The 15,114-nt window shown below is 45.1% G+C and overlaps 1 protein-coding gene across 1 annotated transcript in view; it reads left to right on the forward strand.

Annotated features, from left to right (window-relative positions):
* LOC124038615 (polypeptide N-acetylgalactosaminyltransferase 2-like) overlaps positions 1 to 15,114 on the forward strand; it is a 128,515-nt gene that overhangs the window by 97,660 nt on the left and 15,741 nt on the right. Inside the window, exons 4-9 of the mRNA XM_046354677.1 lie at positions 6,484 to 6,582; positions 6,676 to 6,743; positions 7,213 to 7,278; positions 8,449 to 8,570; positions 13,995 to 14,082; positions 14,815 to 14,902. Of these exons, the coding sequence (XP_046210633.1) occupies positions 6,484 to 6,582; positions 6,676 to 6,743; positions 7,213 to 7,278; positions 8,449 to 8,570; positions 13,995 to 14,082; positions 14,815 to 14,902 (531 nt within the window). The remainder of the gene's footprint in view (positions 1 to 6,483; positions 6,583 to 6,675; positions 6,744 to 7,212; positions 7,279 to 8,448; positions 8,571 to 13,994; positions 14,083 to 14,814; positions 14,903 to 15,114) is intronic.

Consider the following 15,114-nt stretch of genomic DNA (forward strand, 5'->3'; position numbering starts at 1 on the left):
GATTTTGGAGAAGGGAAATAGGCTTCCGCATCGACAGTGTCTCATGCCGGACAAACAAAGGCGGAATCGGTCAGGAAACACACTTCCAAGACTGAAATCTAATTTTTCTAATGAGCAACAGAAAAACACATACCAATCAGTGTGTTCAGTGGCTCTTTAAAGTACCTAAAATATACTCTTGAGTTGTAGCATGTGTCTTGACTATCTCATTAATGTGTCATACACTAAGCATTTAGCCACACCACTATAGGTTTCCCATGAGCGCCTGTGGTTTATGATTGGTGGGTATGCAGAATGTTTGGTCAGGAAGGTCTGTGCCCCCCAAACCCACACCACCCCCTGTCTGTTTTCAGACCAGTCAAGTTCTTCCACACCGATCTTGACAAACCATTTCTGTATGGACCTCACTTTCTACACGGGGCATTGTCATGCTGAAACAGGAAAGGGCCTTCCCCAAAATGTTGCCACAAAGTTGGAAGCACAGTATCGTCTAGAATGTAATTGTATGCCATAGCATTAAGATTTACCTTTACTGGAACTTAGGGGCCTAACCCGAACCATGAAAAACAGCCCCAAACCATTATCCCTCTTCCACCAAACTTTACAGTTGGCACTACATTGGGGCAGATAGCGTTTCTCCTGGTATCCGCCAAACCCAGATTTGTCCGTCGGACTGCCAGATGGTGAAGCATGATTCATCACTCCAGATAACGCTCCTCCAGAGTCCAAGGGCGGCGAGCTTCACACCACTCCAGCCAATGCTTGGTATTTTGCATGGTGATCTTAGGCTTGTGTGCGGCTGCTCGGCCAAGGAATCCATTCTATAAGCGCCCGACGAACAGTTCTTGTGCTGGCGCTGCTTCCAGATACAATTTGGAACTTGGTCGTGAGTGTTGCACCCGAGGACTGATGTTTTTTACACGCTCCGTGTTTCAGCACTCGGCGGTCCCGTTCTGTGAGCTTTCTGGCCTACAACTTCGTGGCTGAGCCATTGTTGCTCCTAGACGTTGCCACTTCACAATAACAGCACTAACAGTTGACCGGGGCAGCTCTTAGCAGGGCAGAAAACTGACTTGTTGGAAAGGTGGCATCCGATGACGGTGCCACGTTGAAAGTCACTGAGCTCTTCAGTAAGGTCATTCTACTGTCAATGTTTGTCTATGGAGATTGCATGGCGGTGTGCTCGATTTTATACACCTGTGTGTCTGAAATAGGAAAATTCACCAATTTGAAAGGGTGTCCACATACTTTGTGTATTTTTGGTGTACTTTGTATTGTGTTTCCTTTATTTTGGCAGTTAACTGTATGTTGGTCATAGATGTCAAAGCATTTCAATCATCCTGCATAACTGGAAATGCTAATTGACAGCATTCTCTTTATGGGTCTGTCTGTATTGTCTGAGTAATTGAAGTTAGATATGGCTACAGACATGTATTGTTTGGGATTGCTCTGCCAACTATAATGGCACATGGTGAATCAATTACGTCTCTTCAACTTGCTGTTGTTTAGTCTTGGCTAGCAGCGCTCTCCATCCTCCTCCTGCTCAGCTTCTTTCAAGCCCGTCATTTCCACTGTCCCTCGAGTGGAGGAGCACAGGCCTCCTAACGATCCTTTTGACAAGTCGGCCCATACTTTGTCAGGAGTTGCAGTTCAGTAACTGACGCTTACTTCTGCCTGTGGTCAGTGCGCCTGCAGGAATGTTCTCAAGGGAGTGCAGGGTCACTTATACTCCAATAAAGCAGTCACCAGGAACCATGCTGGGGGTAAAGCAGTCACCAGGAACCATGCTGGGGGTAAAGCAGTCACCAGGAACCATGCTTGGGGGTAAGGCAGTCACCAGAAACCATGCTGGGGGTAAAGCAGTCACCAGGAACCATGCTGGGGGTAAAGCAGTCACCAGGAACCAGGCTGGGGGTAAAGCAGTCACCAGGAACCATGCTTGGGGGTAAGGCAGTCACCAGGAACCATGCTTGGGGGTAAGGCAGTCACCAGGAACCATGCTGGGGGTAAAGCAGTCACCAGGAACCATGCTGGGGGTAAAGCAGTCACCAGGAACCATGCTGGGGGTAAAGCAGTCACCAGGAACCAGGCTGGGGGTAAAGCAGTCACCAGGAACCAGGCTGGGGGAAAAGCAGTCACCAGGAACCAGGCTGGGGGTAAATCAGTCACTAGGAACCAGGCTGGGGGTAAAGCAGGCACTAGGGAACCAGGCTGGGGGTAAAGCAGGCACCGGTAACCAGGCTGGGGGTAAAGCAGGCACCGGGAACCAGACTGGGGGTAAAATCAGGCACCGGGAACCAGGCTGGGGGTAAAATCAGGCCCCTGGAACCAGGCTGGGTGTAAAGCAGGCACCAGGAACCAGGCTTGGGGGTAAAGCAGTCACCAGGAACCAGGCTGGGGGTAAATCAGTCACTAGGAACCAGGCTGGGGGTAAAGCAGGCACTAGGGAACCAGGCTGGGGGTAAAGCAGTCACCGGTAACCAGGCTGGGGGTAAAGCAGGCACCGGGAACCAGACTGGGGGTAAAATCAGGCACCGGGAACCAGGCTGGGGGTAAAATCAGGCCCCTGGAACCAGGCTGGGTGTAAAGCAGGCACCAGGAACCAGGCTGGGGGTAAAGCAGGCACCAGGAACCAGGCTTGGGGGTAAAGCAGTCACCAGGAACCAGGCTTGGGGGTAAAGCAGTCACCAGGAACCAGGCTTGGGGGTAAAGCAGTCACCAGGAACCAGGCTTGGGGGTAAAGCAGTCACCAGGAACCAGGCTGATGTGAAGCAGCCAGGCTGAATGTGAACATGGATATTTCAGCTTTTTGTCTTCTCTCCTCTTTCTTTGCTGTGAAAAGGAGTATTGTGATGAATGCTACAACTACACTAGTCTTTAATTTGTTCCATATCATATACACTCTTTCAGCGTTCACTCTGTCCTGTTAGTTTCAACATGGAAATGGGGTAGAATTCACAGTGATTGATTTGTTTATTCCAGAGGTACCACATGCTGATTTAATTTCCCTTGTTTAATTTCCCTTGTTTGTGTCTGTGGAGAGCGGTAACTTCTAGGAGGGGATTGAACTGTATCTCTCAGTGTGCCAGGATCACAGTATGTGCTCTGGTTAAAAATTATTTCATGCAGAGGTCTCTGTATTCATAGTGGATTGATATCAATGCCTGGGGGTGGCACATTGATTTGTTTGCCTCACCAGCTTGGCTCCTCTCTCTGTCTGTCTGTGTGTGTGTGTGTGTGTGTGTGTGTGTGTGTGTGTGTGTGTGTGTGTGTGTGTGTGTGTGTGTGTGTGTGTGTGTGTGTGTGTGTGTGTGTGTGTGTGTGTGTGTGTGTGTGTGTGTGTGTGTGTGTGTGTGTGTGTGTGTGTGTGTGTGTGTGTGTGTGTGTATCTGGGGATTAAATGAATGCTGGTTCACCATATATGGCCATAGTGACAGTCAGTGTATTTGAATCAAGGATACGTTTCCTCTATTGTTGACATAAAATACATTTCTAATTTGGTATGATTAGGGGAAAAACATATTGACTGTATACATTGGTTTCCATGACACCCTTCATGATTAGGCCAGTGTCTTTGAAAGTGTTGTCTTCATTAAGAGTTTGAGCTCTCCCAGAGTTTCTCTGGCTGACCTGGTTAGAAGACGAGTGAAAGATGCCCACAGTATGCCCAACATTTGCATGCATTACATGCATATATTTCAATACATTTGAAGCTCTTTTATTCCCACGTCAATGTGAGCTGTGTCTACAGAGCCACAGGGAGGTTACCCAGTGTGTACAAATGGGTTTAGGATTTATTTAAACTCAACTGTTGTTTTTTTCTTGTCCTGAACTCTTTCTTGGCACCAGTGGAAGATGTCTCACCTATTTTATTTGTTAATACACCTCCTGAGTCATGGCGAGGGGACATTTGGCCCATAGACTTGACCTTGAAACTTGCAAAGAATGGGGGGCGGAGCTTCTGTCCTGCTTTCCACTCCGCTTTCTAGTACCCCCAGAACTTAGTCGTGCATTCGATGCAATACGCACAATTTTAGTTCTGAGTTTCTGAGATTCCTCCCTGCCTAAGTACCACTATCCCTACTGTACTGTATGTAAAGGTGCTAGACATATGGTCACATCAGTGACGTTTTCTGTACAACTCTCTTTATCAGTTTCCTATCACTGTTTGATGTGAGCGAGAGCTCTTTCGGTTTTCTAAATTCAGCTCAGCTTCCTCTCTTCCCCATCTCTGCTCTGCCTGCGGCTGTCTGCCAGGCACCATCAAACACTTAGGTGGGAGATTACTCCTGATTCTCGTCACAACAGAGCCGTGTGTCTGTTTATAGAGCCAATCAAAATGGAGGCTTTTTATTTCAATGTCCTTTTTTAGACAAGCTTAAATTGCTTGGCTTCTTGTTTACTCTTCAGACAGAGCGTTACCTTGGATGGCAGGAGGCCTGCTGGAGGCTACGGGTCTTAATGAGAATGTTTTATGTATCGTCTGTCGACCCAGCAGGGACTCTGTAACCGTTGTCTGGCATTTTAGCCACTGTTTCCCATTCTAATTAAGTGTTCTCGGTGTACACTGCCGGATGAATATTTCATGAGAAATGTGAGAGGGTCGCATTGAAGCGCTGCATGGCGTGCACGTGAAGAGGCCACCGAAGGACCAGGCATTAGGCTAGACAAAGCAACTCATCAGCCGTGCTTGTTTTGTCTTCAAACTATGTCTAGTCTTTCATATCCCCTCTCCACAGTGTCTTGTTACTGACACCTCGTTTCTATTACGCAACTCAGAGGGAGCTACATTACATGAAGTATGATGTTGTCTGTGCAAAGAAAAGGGCTGCAGTTTGTTTGTTTCGTACACATCCGGTGTCAAGGGCTTGGTTAAGCCGGGGTTGGTTTACTTGACTACTTTACATCCATTCGAAGAAGCATGGACTTTAATGTGAATGCAGTCCTAACAGTAATGTAAGTTAGGAATCATCCTGTGGAGGGTGTACATGTGCTATGTTCCAGTCAGGCACAGGCTGTACACGTTTGCCTGTAGCTCAAAGGAAATGGCCTCTTCTTCAGTGCCATCGTGTGCCTACCAGATTTGGATTCAAATACATGCGTTTTTAATGATTTTTTTATTTGAATTCTTCTCTGGTGTGTATTTGAAGTTTTTTTTTTCAATCATTTCCTAGAAATACTGGGGTATGTGAAATTACAGTATATACCCCTAAGACCAACCAGACCTGGGTTCAAATACATAGACTATTTGAATTTGAAAATATATTTGGAAAGTATAAAATATGAATATTTCCAAATACATTCCAATATTCAAATATTTGTATTTTGAAAGACATGTTTTCTAAATACTTACTTTGAAATGTATGTGAAAGTAATTGAAATAATACAATGTATTATTTCATTTACAAATATTTGAACCCATATCTGATGCCTAGACATATCCACTGACTGGTATCTGGAGCCGGATCTGGAATTTACACTGTACGCTTATGAAAACACAGTGAAATGCATATGATATTAAAATGCCGGAGCCTCCCATATTCCGTTTCATGTTACACCCGCTACGTGTCATCTCAAACATGTTATAGACGGTTTACCTCTTTATGACAGACTAAGTAGGCAGAAAACACAATCTCCAAGGAAGGTTAAAAAAATAATTGCTCAGTCTGTGTCAATGTAGTTCCCCTAACAGCCCTAACTTGATTACTGTAGGAGACACCAGGCGTGAGGTCATGGTCTAAGGGGAGACCTGCTAGTGTTCAGCAGGGGCACTAAATAGTCCACTACTGAAGATGTGTGTGGTTCAGGTACTGTCTGTAAAGTAGATCAGGCATCCATCGATCCAGCAGCTTTAGGAGGTCCTCTCTAGGCCCAGGTGGTATCATAGTTGACCTCTGCTCTGGGAACTATGGTCAGCTATTTTATTCCTTTAGTTCTCCTAAAAAAAGGTAGAGACGTCTCATGTCTTGTAACTCCTGTAGGAAGCAATGATTGATGTCACAATCTTACTCTAGTGTTGTCGCTCGCTCGCTCGCTCTCTCTTTCTCTCTCTCTCGCTCCATGGAGGCTCATCGTGGGCACTCCGTGTCAATGGCGTTGACATGGGGAGTCGCTGCGCTCTCTCACCCATACCCGTAGCTGCTGGTGATTGGGCTCTAGTGGATTAGTCATATTGTCATATTCATCTGTCATTATTGAAATCTGTCTGGTCTGAGGCGCCATCGTTTACGCAAGCAAGACTTGCCTTCCATTACAGCTTCACCAAAGGTCACGAGAGTGTGTAACCTTTAAAAAAAATCTGTAACCTATTTTTTGGGGGGCCCAGAGATGTCAACATCAAAGCTAAATTTATTCAACCAGCGTATTGGAACACACAACACCAGCTAACCCTTGTTTCTCTCTTTTAAAGGCAGATAATTGGTCCTTTTTGGCCATTGATTGTTTTCAGTGTCCTAATGAATTTGTGTTTCCTTTCTCCCTCAGCTGCCGGCATAAACAGTGGAAGACAGAGCTGCCTGCTTCTAGTGTGATCATCACTTTCCACAATGAGGCCCGCTCGGCTCTGCTCCGCACCGTGGTCAGGTGAACACACACCCTCACTCTCTCTCTGACAGACTAGGTCTGGAGATGCTAACCCATGTCTAACCCTCTCCTCTGCCTTCCCTCCCCCTCCAGTGTTCTTAAGAAGAGTCCCCCCCACCTTGTCAAGGAGATAATCCTGGTTGATGATTACAGTGACAACCGTGAGTTGCTGTCACTCTGGATCAGTACTGGCACTGGTTGACAGGCTCCAGGTCCTTCTCTCCCTCGTCACCCGGTCTGTAAACTAAAGCCCCTGTCCTGAACCATCTCTCAGGCTCCATCCCTCTAAACTCTGGGTGACCCTTAAGGGCACATGCCTCCAGCTCAGGCATCACACCTATCACTCATCTTTCCGTCCTGAGTTTTCATAGAGGTCTCTTGTACCCGTCAGCCTTTTGAAGTAGATTAAAGCGATCTTTGAGTCGTTCTAGAGTTGTCTGTTAGACAGTGTCGGTGTCAATGGAGGGCCACTGAGTAAACCATTGGTTCTGCTTTAAATGAAACATAACTTTTATGGCTGAAAATAAGTCTTCATAAAGCCCTTATAAGTTCTATATAGATGTTTATTTGATGTGTATATGTATATAAATGGTTTATTTTAGTAACCAAGGGTTGTGTCTCGTGGTTCAGCTGAAGATGGAGCCTTGTTGGGGAGAATTGAGAAGATCCGGGTTCTTCGAAACGATCGACGAGAAGGTGAGTGTATCAATGGGAAATGCATTTGAAGGAATAAAAACTGCTTTTTGAAAATGATTGGTCAGGCTTTAGTCATCATCATAGTATTTGATGCCCATTGTCCTTGACCTTGTCCAACACTGCATGTACCCTAATCAAATCAACTGAAGTGATTTGCCACTTTTAACAGCAGAGAAGGCTCATTAGGGCTAGGAAAGGAAACCTCTGAACAGGTTTATTGGGGCCAATGGGGAGAAAATATACACTCCAAAACAATGAAGAGTATATTTTTGGAAAGTGCTTTCTTTGTGTGCTCTCCAATAAAATGAATATTAGGTCAAAAAGACTTGGTTGCAGTCCTCTGTTTCAATATTGCCATCTCTGCAAAACTGATTGTCTTTTACAACTCCACAATAGCACACCACACTCTGCTCCTCTCAACCAATAGCACACCACACTCTACCCCTCTCAACCAATAGCACACCACACTCTGCTCCTCTCAACCAATAGCACACCACACTCTACCCCTCTCAACCAGATGACTTCAAACCAAGTCATTAAAAACATACCAGGTGGCTTCAAACCAAGTCATTAAAAACATACCAGGTGGCTTCAAACCAAGTCATTAAAAACATACCAGGTGGCTTCAAACCAAGTCATTAAAAACATACCACGTGGCTTCAAACCAAGTCATTAAAAACACACCATGTGGCTTCAAACCAAGTCATTAAAAACATACCACGTGGCTTGAAACCAAGTCATTAAAAACATACCACGTGGCTTGAAACCAAGTCATTAAAAACATACCACGTGGCTTCAAACCAAGTCATTAAAAACATACCACGTGGCTTCAAACCAAGTCATTAAAAACATACAATTTTATAATTTCACGCTCTGTATGAAAATGCACTCAGTTAATGTCGCTCTAGATAAGTGTCTGCTAAATGACTAAAATGTATAAAGTAAATTTAACCATTTTAATCAGGGGGTATTTTTAAGATTTATATTAATAATGTGAAAAGTTTAAATGTGAATAAATATTTAAATATGAGTAGCCAACGATTGTGATATGCACATCCCAAACTTCAGCGAACCGGTACTGTATACATAGAAATGACACACATGAATAAACCATTGTGTATTTGTAGATGACATATTGATAAGAGCATCAGGCGTGTTACTCCTCCACAGGTCTGATGAGATCGCGGGTGAGAGGGGCCGACACAGCCATTGCCAGTGTTCTCACCTTCCTGGACAGCCATTGCGAGTGTAATGAGCACTGGCTGGAACCACTCCTGGAAAGGGTGGCAGAGGTCAGTGTGTACCATAGACATCAAAACTATGAAATAACACATGGAATCATGTAGTAACCAGAGAAGTGTTAAACACATCCAAATATATTTGAGATTTGAGATTTGTCAAAGTAGCCACACATTGCCTTGATTACAGCTTTGCACACTCCAGCTTCACCTGGAATGAAATTCCAACAGTTATGAAGGAGTTGAGCCCTTGTTGGCTGCTTTCCCTTCACTCTGCGGTCCAACTCATCCCAAACCTTCTCAATTGGGTTGAGGTCGGGAGATTGTCATCTGGTCATCTGTCATCAGGTCATCTGCTGCAACACTCTATCTCCTTCTTTGATCAAATAGCCCTTACACAGCCTGGAGGTGTGTTGGGTCATTGTCCTGTTGGAAAACAAATTATAGTCTGACCAAGCTGAAAACAGATGGAATGGCGTATTGCTGCAGAATGCTGTGGTAACCATGCCTTGAATTCTAAATAAATCAGACAGTGTCACCAGCAACACACCCCCACACCATAACACCACCTCCTCCATGCTTCACGGTGGGAACCACACATGCAGAGTAGATGAACAGATGATCTCCGCGTCTCACAAAGACACAGCGATTAGAAAAAATCTCAAATTTGGATTCATCAGACCAAAGTACAGATTTCCACCGGTCTAATGTCCATTGCTTGTGTTCCTTGGCCCAAGCAAGTCTCTTCTTATTTGTACCCTTTAGTAGTAGTTTCTTTGCAGAAATTTGACCATGAAGGTCCAATTCACGCAGTTTCCTCTGAACAGTTGATGTTGAGATGTGTCTGTAACTTGAACAATTTCTGAGGCTGGTAACTCTACTGAACTTATCCTCTGCAGTAGATGTAACTCTGGGTCTTCCTTTCCTGTGGCGGTCCTCGTAAGAGCCAGTTTCATCATAGCTCTTGATGATTTTTTCGGGCTGCACTTGAAGAAAGTAATTGGAAATCTTTCTTCTGTATACCACCCCTACCTTGTCACAACACAACCGATTGGCTCAAACGCATTAAGAAGGAAAGACATTCCACAAATTCACTTGAAACGAGGCACACCTGTTAATTGAAATGCATTCCAGGTGACTACCTCATGAAGCTGGTTGAGAGAATGTCAAGAGTACGCAAAGCTGTCATCAAGGCAAAGGGTGGCTACTTTGAAGAATCTCACAAATAAAATATATTTACACACTTTTGTGGTTACTGCATGATCCCATATGTGTTATTTCATATTTTTACACACATACAGTGCCTTCGGAAAGTATTCAGACCCCTTGACTTTTTACACACACACACACACACACACACACACACACACACACACACACACACACACACACACACACACACACACACACACACACACACACACACACACACACACACACACACACACACACACACACACACACACACACACCTTGGACATGCGATCTTATCCCATAGGCCGACCCAAAACAACGTGGTCGCCGCATGAGAGGCAAACGGAGCGGCCTACTGGTCAGACTCAGAAGGCGAGCACACCATCGACCTCTTCCTAGCATATTACTCGCCAATGTCCAAACTCAAGATAACAAGGTGGACGAAATTGGAGCTCAAGTTGCCTTCCAGAGAGACATCAGAGATTTTAACATTCTCTATTTCACGGAAACATGACTCACTCGGGATACTTTGTCAGAGTTGGTACAGCCAACTGGTTTCTTCATGCATCTCGCCGACAGAAACAAACATCTCTCTGGTAAGAAGGGCGAGGGTGTATGCCTTATGATTAACGATGCACGGTGTAGAACAACAAGAACCTACAGGAACTCAAGTCCTTGTGTTCACCTGTCCTCGAATTTCTTACAATCAAATGCCAACTGCATTATCTTCCAAGATAAATATTTTAGATTATAGTCACAGCTGTGTATATTCCCCCGCTCCCCCCCCAAGCAGATACCGCGTTGGCCCTAAAAGAACTTCAGTGGACTCTATGTAAACTGGAAACCATACATCCTGAGGCTGCATTTATTGTAGCTGGGGATTTTAACAAAGCTAACCTAAGATCAATACTCCCTAAATTCTATCAGCATATTGAATGCGGTCCTTCTGTAGCTCAGTTGGTAGAGCATGGCGCTTGTAACGCCAGGGTAGTGGCGCTTGTAACGCCAGGGTAGTGGGTTCGATCCCCGGGACCACCCATACGTAGAATGTATGCACACATGACTGTAAGTCGTTTTGGATAAAAGCGTCTGCTAAATGGCATATATTATTATATTATTGAATGCGCGACACCAGCTGGCAGAATTCTGGATCATTGCTACTTGAACTTCCGTGATGCATACAAAGCCCTCCCGCACCCTGCCTTCAGCAAATCTGACCATGAATCCATTTTGTTGCTCCCAGCCTATAGACAGAAACTAAAACAGGAAACGCCTGCGCTCAGGTCAATACAACGCTGGTCTGACCAATCGGATTCCATGCTTCAAGATTGCTTCGATCACGTGGACTGGGAAATGTTCCGGATAGCCTCAGACAACATTGATGTGTGCGAGTTTATTAGCAAGTGCATTGGAGATGTCAAACCCACTGTGACTATTACAACCCCTAACCAGAAACCGTGGATTAATGGCAGCATTTGCGCAAAACTGAAAGCCTGAACCTCCACTTTTAATCATGGCATGGCGACCGGAAACATGACCGAATACAAACAGTGTAGCTATTCCCTCCGCAAGGTAATCAAACGAAAGCGTTGGTACAGAGACAAAGTAGAGTCGCAATTCAACGGCTCAAACACGAGACGCATGTGGCAGGGTCTACAGTCAGTCATGGATTACAAAAGAAAACCAGCCCCAATGCGGACATCGACCTCTTGCTCCCAGACAAATTAAACAACCTCTTTGCTCGCTTTGAGGACAATACAGTGCCACTGACACGGCCCGCTACCAAAGCCTGCGGGCTCTCCTTCTCCGTGGCCAACGGGGGTAAAACATTTAAACTTGTTAACCCTCGCAGGGCTGCCTGCCCAGGCGGCATCCCTAGCCGTGTCCTCAGAGACCAGCTGGCTGTTGTGTTAACGGACATATTCAACCAATCCCTATCCCAGATTGTTGTCCCCACATGCTTCCAAGTTGGCCACCATTGTTCCTGTTCCCAAGAAAGCTAAGGTAACAAACTAAATGACTATCGCCCCATTGCACTCACTCCTGTCATCATGAAGTGCTTTGAGAGACTAGTCAAGGATCATATCACCTCCACCCTAGACCCACTCCAATTTGCTTACCGCCCCAATAGGTCCACTGATGATGCAATCGCCATCACACTGCACACTGCCCTATCCCATCTGGACAAGAGGAATACCTATGTAAGGATGCTGTTCATTTACTACAGCTCAGCATTTAACACCATAGTACCCTCCAAACTCGTCATTAAGGTTGAGAACCTGGGTCTCGATCTCGCCCTGTGCAACTGGGTCCTGGACTTTCTGATGGGTCGCCCCCAGGTTGTGAGGGTAGGAAACAACATCTCCACCCCACTGATCCTCAACACTGGGGCGTGTTCTAAGCCCTCTCCTGTACTCCCTGTTCACCCATGACTACGTGGCCATGCACGCCTCCAACTCAATCTTCAAGTTTGCAGTCGACACTACAGTGGTAGTCTTGATTACCAACAACGACGAGACGGCCTACAGGGAGGTGGTGAGGGCCCTCGGAGTGTGGTGTCAGGAAAATAACCTCGCACTCAATGTCAACAAAACAAAGGAGAGATTATCGTGGACTACAGGAAACAGCAGGAAACACCCCACCCCATCCACATCGACGAGACAATAGTGGAGAAGGTGGGAAGTTTTGAGTTCCTCGGCGTACACATCAGACAAACTGAAATGGTCCACCTACACAGACAACGTGGTGAAGGCGCAACCATGCTTCTTCAACCTCAGGGGGCTGAAGAAATTTGGCTTGTCATCTAAAACACTCACAAATCTTTACTGATGCACAATCCAGAGCATCCTGTCAAGCTGTATCACAGCCTGATACAGCAATTTCACCGCCATCAACCGTAAGGCTCTCCAGAGGGTGGTGCGGTCTGCAAAACGCATCACTGTGGTCAAACTACCTGCCCTCCAGAACACTTTCAGCTCCCGATGTCACAGGAAGGCCAAAAGATCATCAAGGACAACATCCACCCGAGCCACTGCCTGTTCACCCCGCTATCATCCAGAAGGCGAGGTCAGTACAGGTGCATCAAAGCTGGGACCGAGAGACTGAAAAACAGCTTCTAAAGGCCATCGGACTGTTAAACAACCATTACTAACAGAGAGAGGCTGTTGTCAACACACAGACTCAAATCTCTGGCCACTTAGATAAATGGATTTAATAAAGGTATTACTCGTCACTTTAATAATGATTACATATCCTACATTACTCAACTCATGTATATACTGTACTCTACCATCTACTGCATCTTGCCTATCGCTCATCCATATATTTATATGTACATATTCTGGATCATTGCTACCGGGGCGGCAGGGTAGCCTAGTGGTTAGAGTGTTGGACTAGTAACCAAAAGGTTGCAAGTTCGAATCCCGGAGCTTACAAGGTACAAATCTGTCGTTCTGCCCCTGAACAGGCAGTTAACCCACTGTTCCTAGGCCATCATTGAAAATAAGAATTTGTTCTTAACTGACTTGCCTAGTAAAATAAAGGTAAAATTTAAAAATGTTAAAAAAAAATCCCTTTACATTTGTGTGTAAAGGGATTTGTTAGATTACTTGTTAGATATTATGGCATAGTCGGAACTTGAAGCACAAGCATTTCGCTACACTCACATTAACATCTGCGAACTATGTGTATGTGACCAATACCATTTGATTTGACACACACTCCGGGCTCCGACATTGCTCATCCTAATATTTCTATATTTCTTAATTCCACTATTTTAATTTCAGATGTGTGTGTATTGTTAGATATCACTGATTGGCGCTAGGAACAGAAGCATTTCGCTACACCCGCAATAACATCTGATAAATATGATTATGTGACCCCAAAAATGTTACTCTAACTCACCATTGGTTTGACAAAACTTCAATGGAACACAGTCACTGCTGTAGTTCTGCTGCTCCATCAAAAGTCTTGGAATAGTTCTGGAATAATCCAATCCATCTGATTTATGTCCCTCTCAGCAAATCTTGTACTTCCCTCTTGGAAATCTATTTGTGTTCTGGCTGTGTTAAGCTCATATATTTAAGTGAATATGTGGACAAACGTTTGACTCTCCTCAGATCTGTTTTGGACTGTAATTTGTTATTCAGCTTTTATCTAGTGCTTGGTTGTAAAATTATGTGGTGGTTTTGACTGATTATTTCAGTCCCTGAGTCTTATTTCAATATAATCTAGTGGAACACTGCATATTTGTGTCCCATCTTTCTCTCTTTACTTCTCCCACAGGACAAAACGCGTGTTGTTTCCCCCATCATCGACGTCATCAACATGGACAACTTCCAGTATGTAGGCGCCTCGGCCGATCTCAAAGGAGGTAAATCCCACTCATCTATACCTGCAGCTTTCCTTTCCTCTCCAGGGCAGGCTGGAAAATCACATGGCAGTTTTCACTCTGTACCCAATGTCACCTTCTGCCAAAGAAGTCTTGGAGTGTGGCTGGCTGACGGACTGACTGGCTGACTGAGTGGCTGGTTGGTTGGTTGGCTGGCTGGTTGGCTGTATGTGTGTGAGAGCAAAGGAGAGAATAAGTGTGTGATAAATCTTGAAAAAGGCACCGCCTTTGGAATGGAAACTATTTGATTGATTTGTCTAGGGATATAGGCAGATTACATTGTGCACTCCCATGGCTCACGCACTCTATAGGGCTTATGAGAAGTATAATGTACAGCCATATGGGGCGGCAGGTAGCCCGTGGTTCGAGCGTTGGGCCAGTAACCGAAAGGTTGCTAGATCGAATCCCCGAGCTGACAAGATAAAAATCTGTCGTTCTGCCCCACTGTTCCTAGGCTGTCATTGTAAATAAGAATTTGTTCTTAACTGACTTGCCTAGTTAAATACATTTTTAAAAATTATCAAAAAATGTAGATAGAGGGAACGCCACAGATGTGTAATATAATACCTATCAGTTAGGCATTGTGTGTGAAAAGGATAGTAGAGTTAAGAGAAATACAAACACTGACAACCAGCCTTTCCTGTTATCAAAATGAATCTACTCTTGTTTACTTGAAATCCCTTAACCTAATCAGTACCTGTTTTCCCGCTCTAGGATTTGATTGGAATCTGGTCTTCAAGTGGGACTATATGACTGTGGAGCAGAGGAGGGTGCGTCAAGGAAACCCCACTGCTCCAATCAAGTAAGCCTGTCTCACCTCTGGATTTTCTGCTGTCCTCTCCTCTGCCTCATAGCCAGGGTCCCCTGGAGGAGAGGCTGAGGCAGGCAGCATTAGATATCAGTGTGCATCCTCCTCTGGGGAACCTCTGGGGAATATAGCCAAAAGCTCCTAAAAAAAACACCGCCTTTGAGCCTCTGTTCTATTTTCTCCCTGATGTCCACGGTGCCGTATGA

This window comes from Oncorhynchus gorbuscha, linkage group LG06 (assembly GCF_021184085.1).
Source record: "Oncorhynchus gorbuscha isolate QuinsamMale2020 ecotype Even-year linkage group LG06, OgorEven_v1.0, whole genome shotgun sequence".
Taxonomy (NCBI): Eukaryota; Metazoa; Chordata; class Actinopteri; order Salmoniformes; family Salmonidae; genus Oncorhynchus; species Oncorhynchus gorbuscha.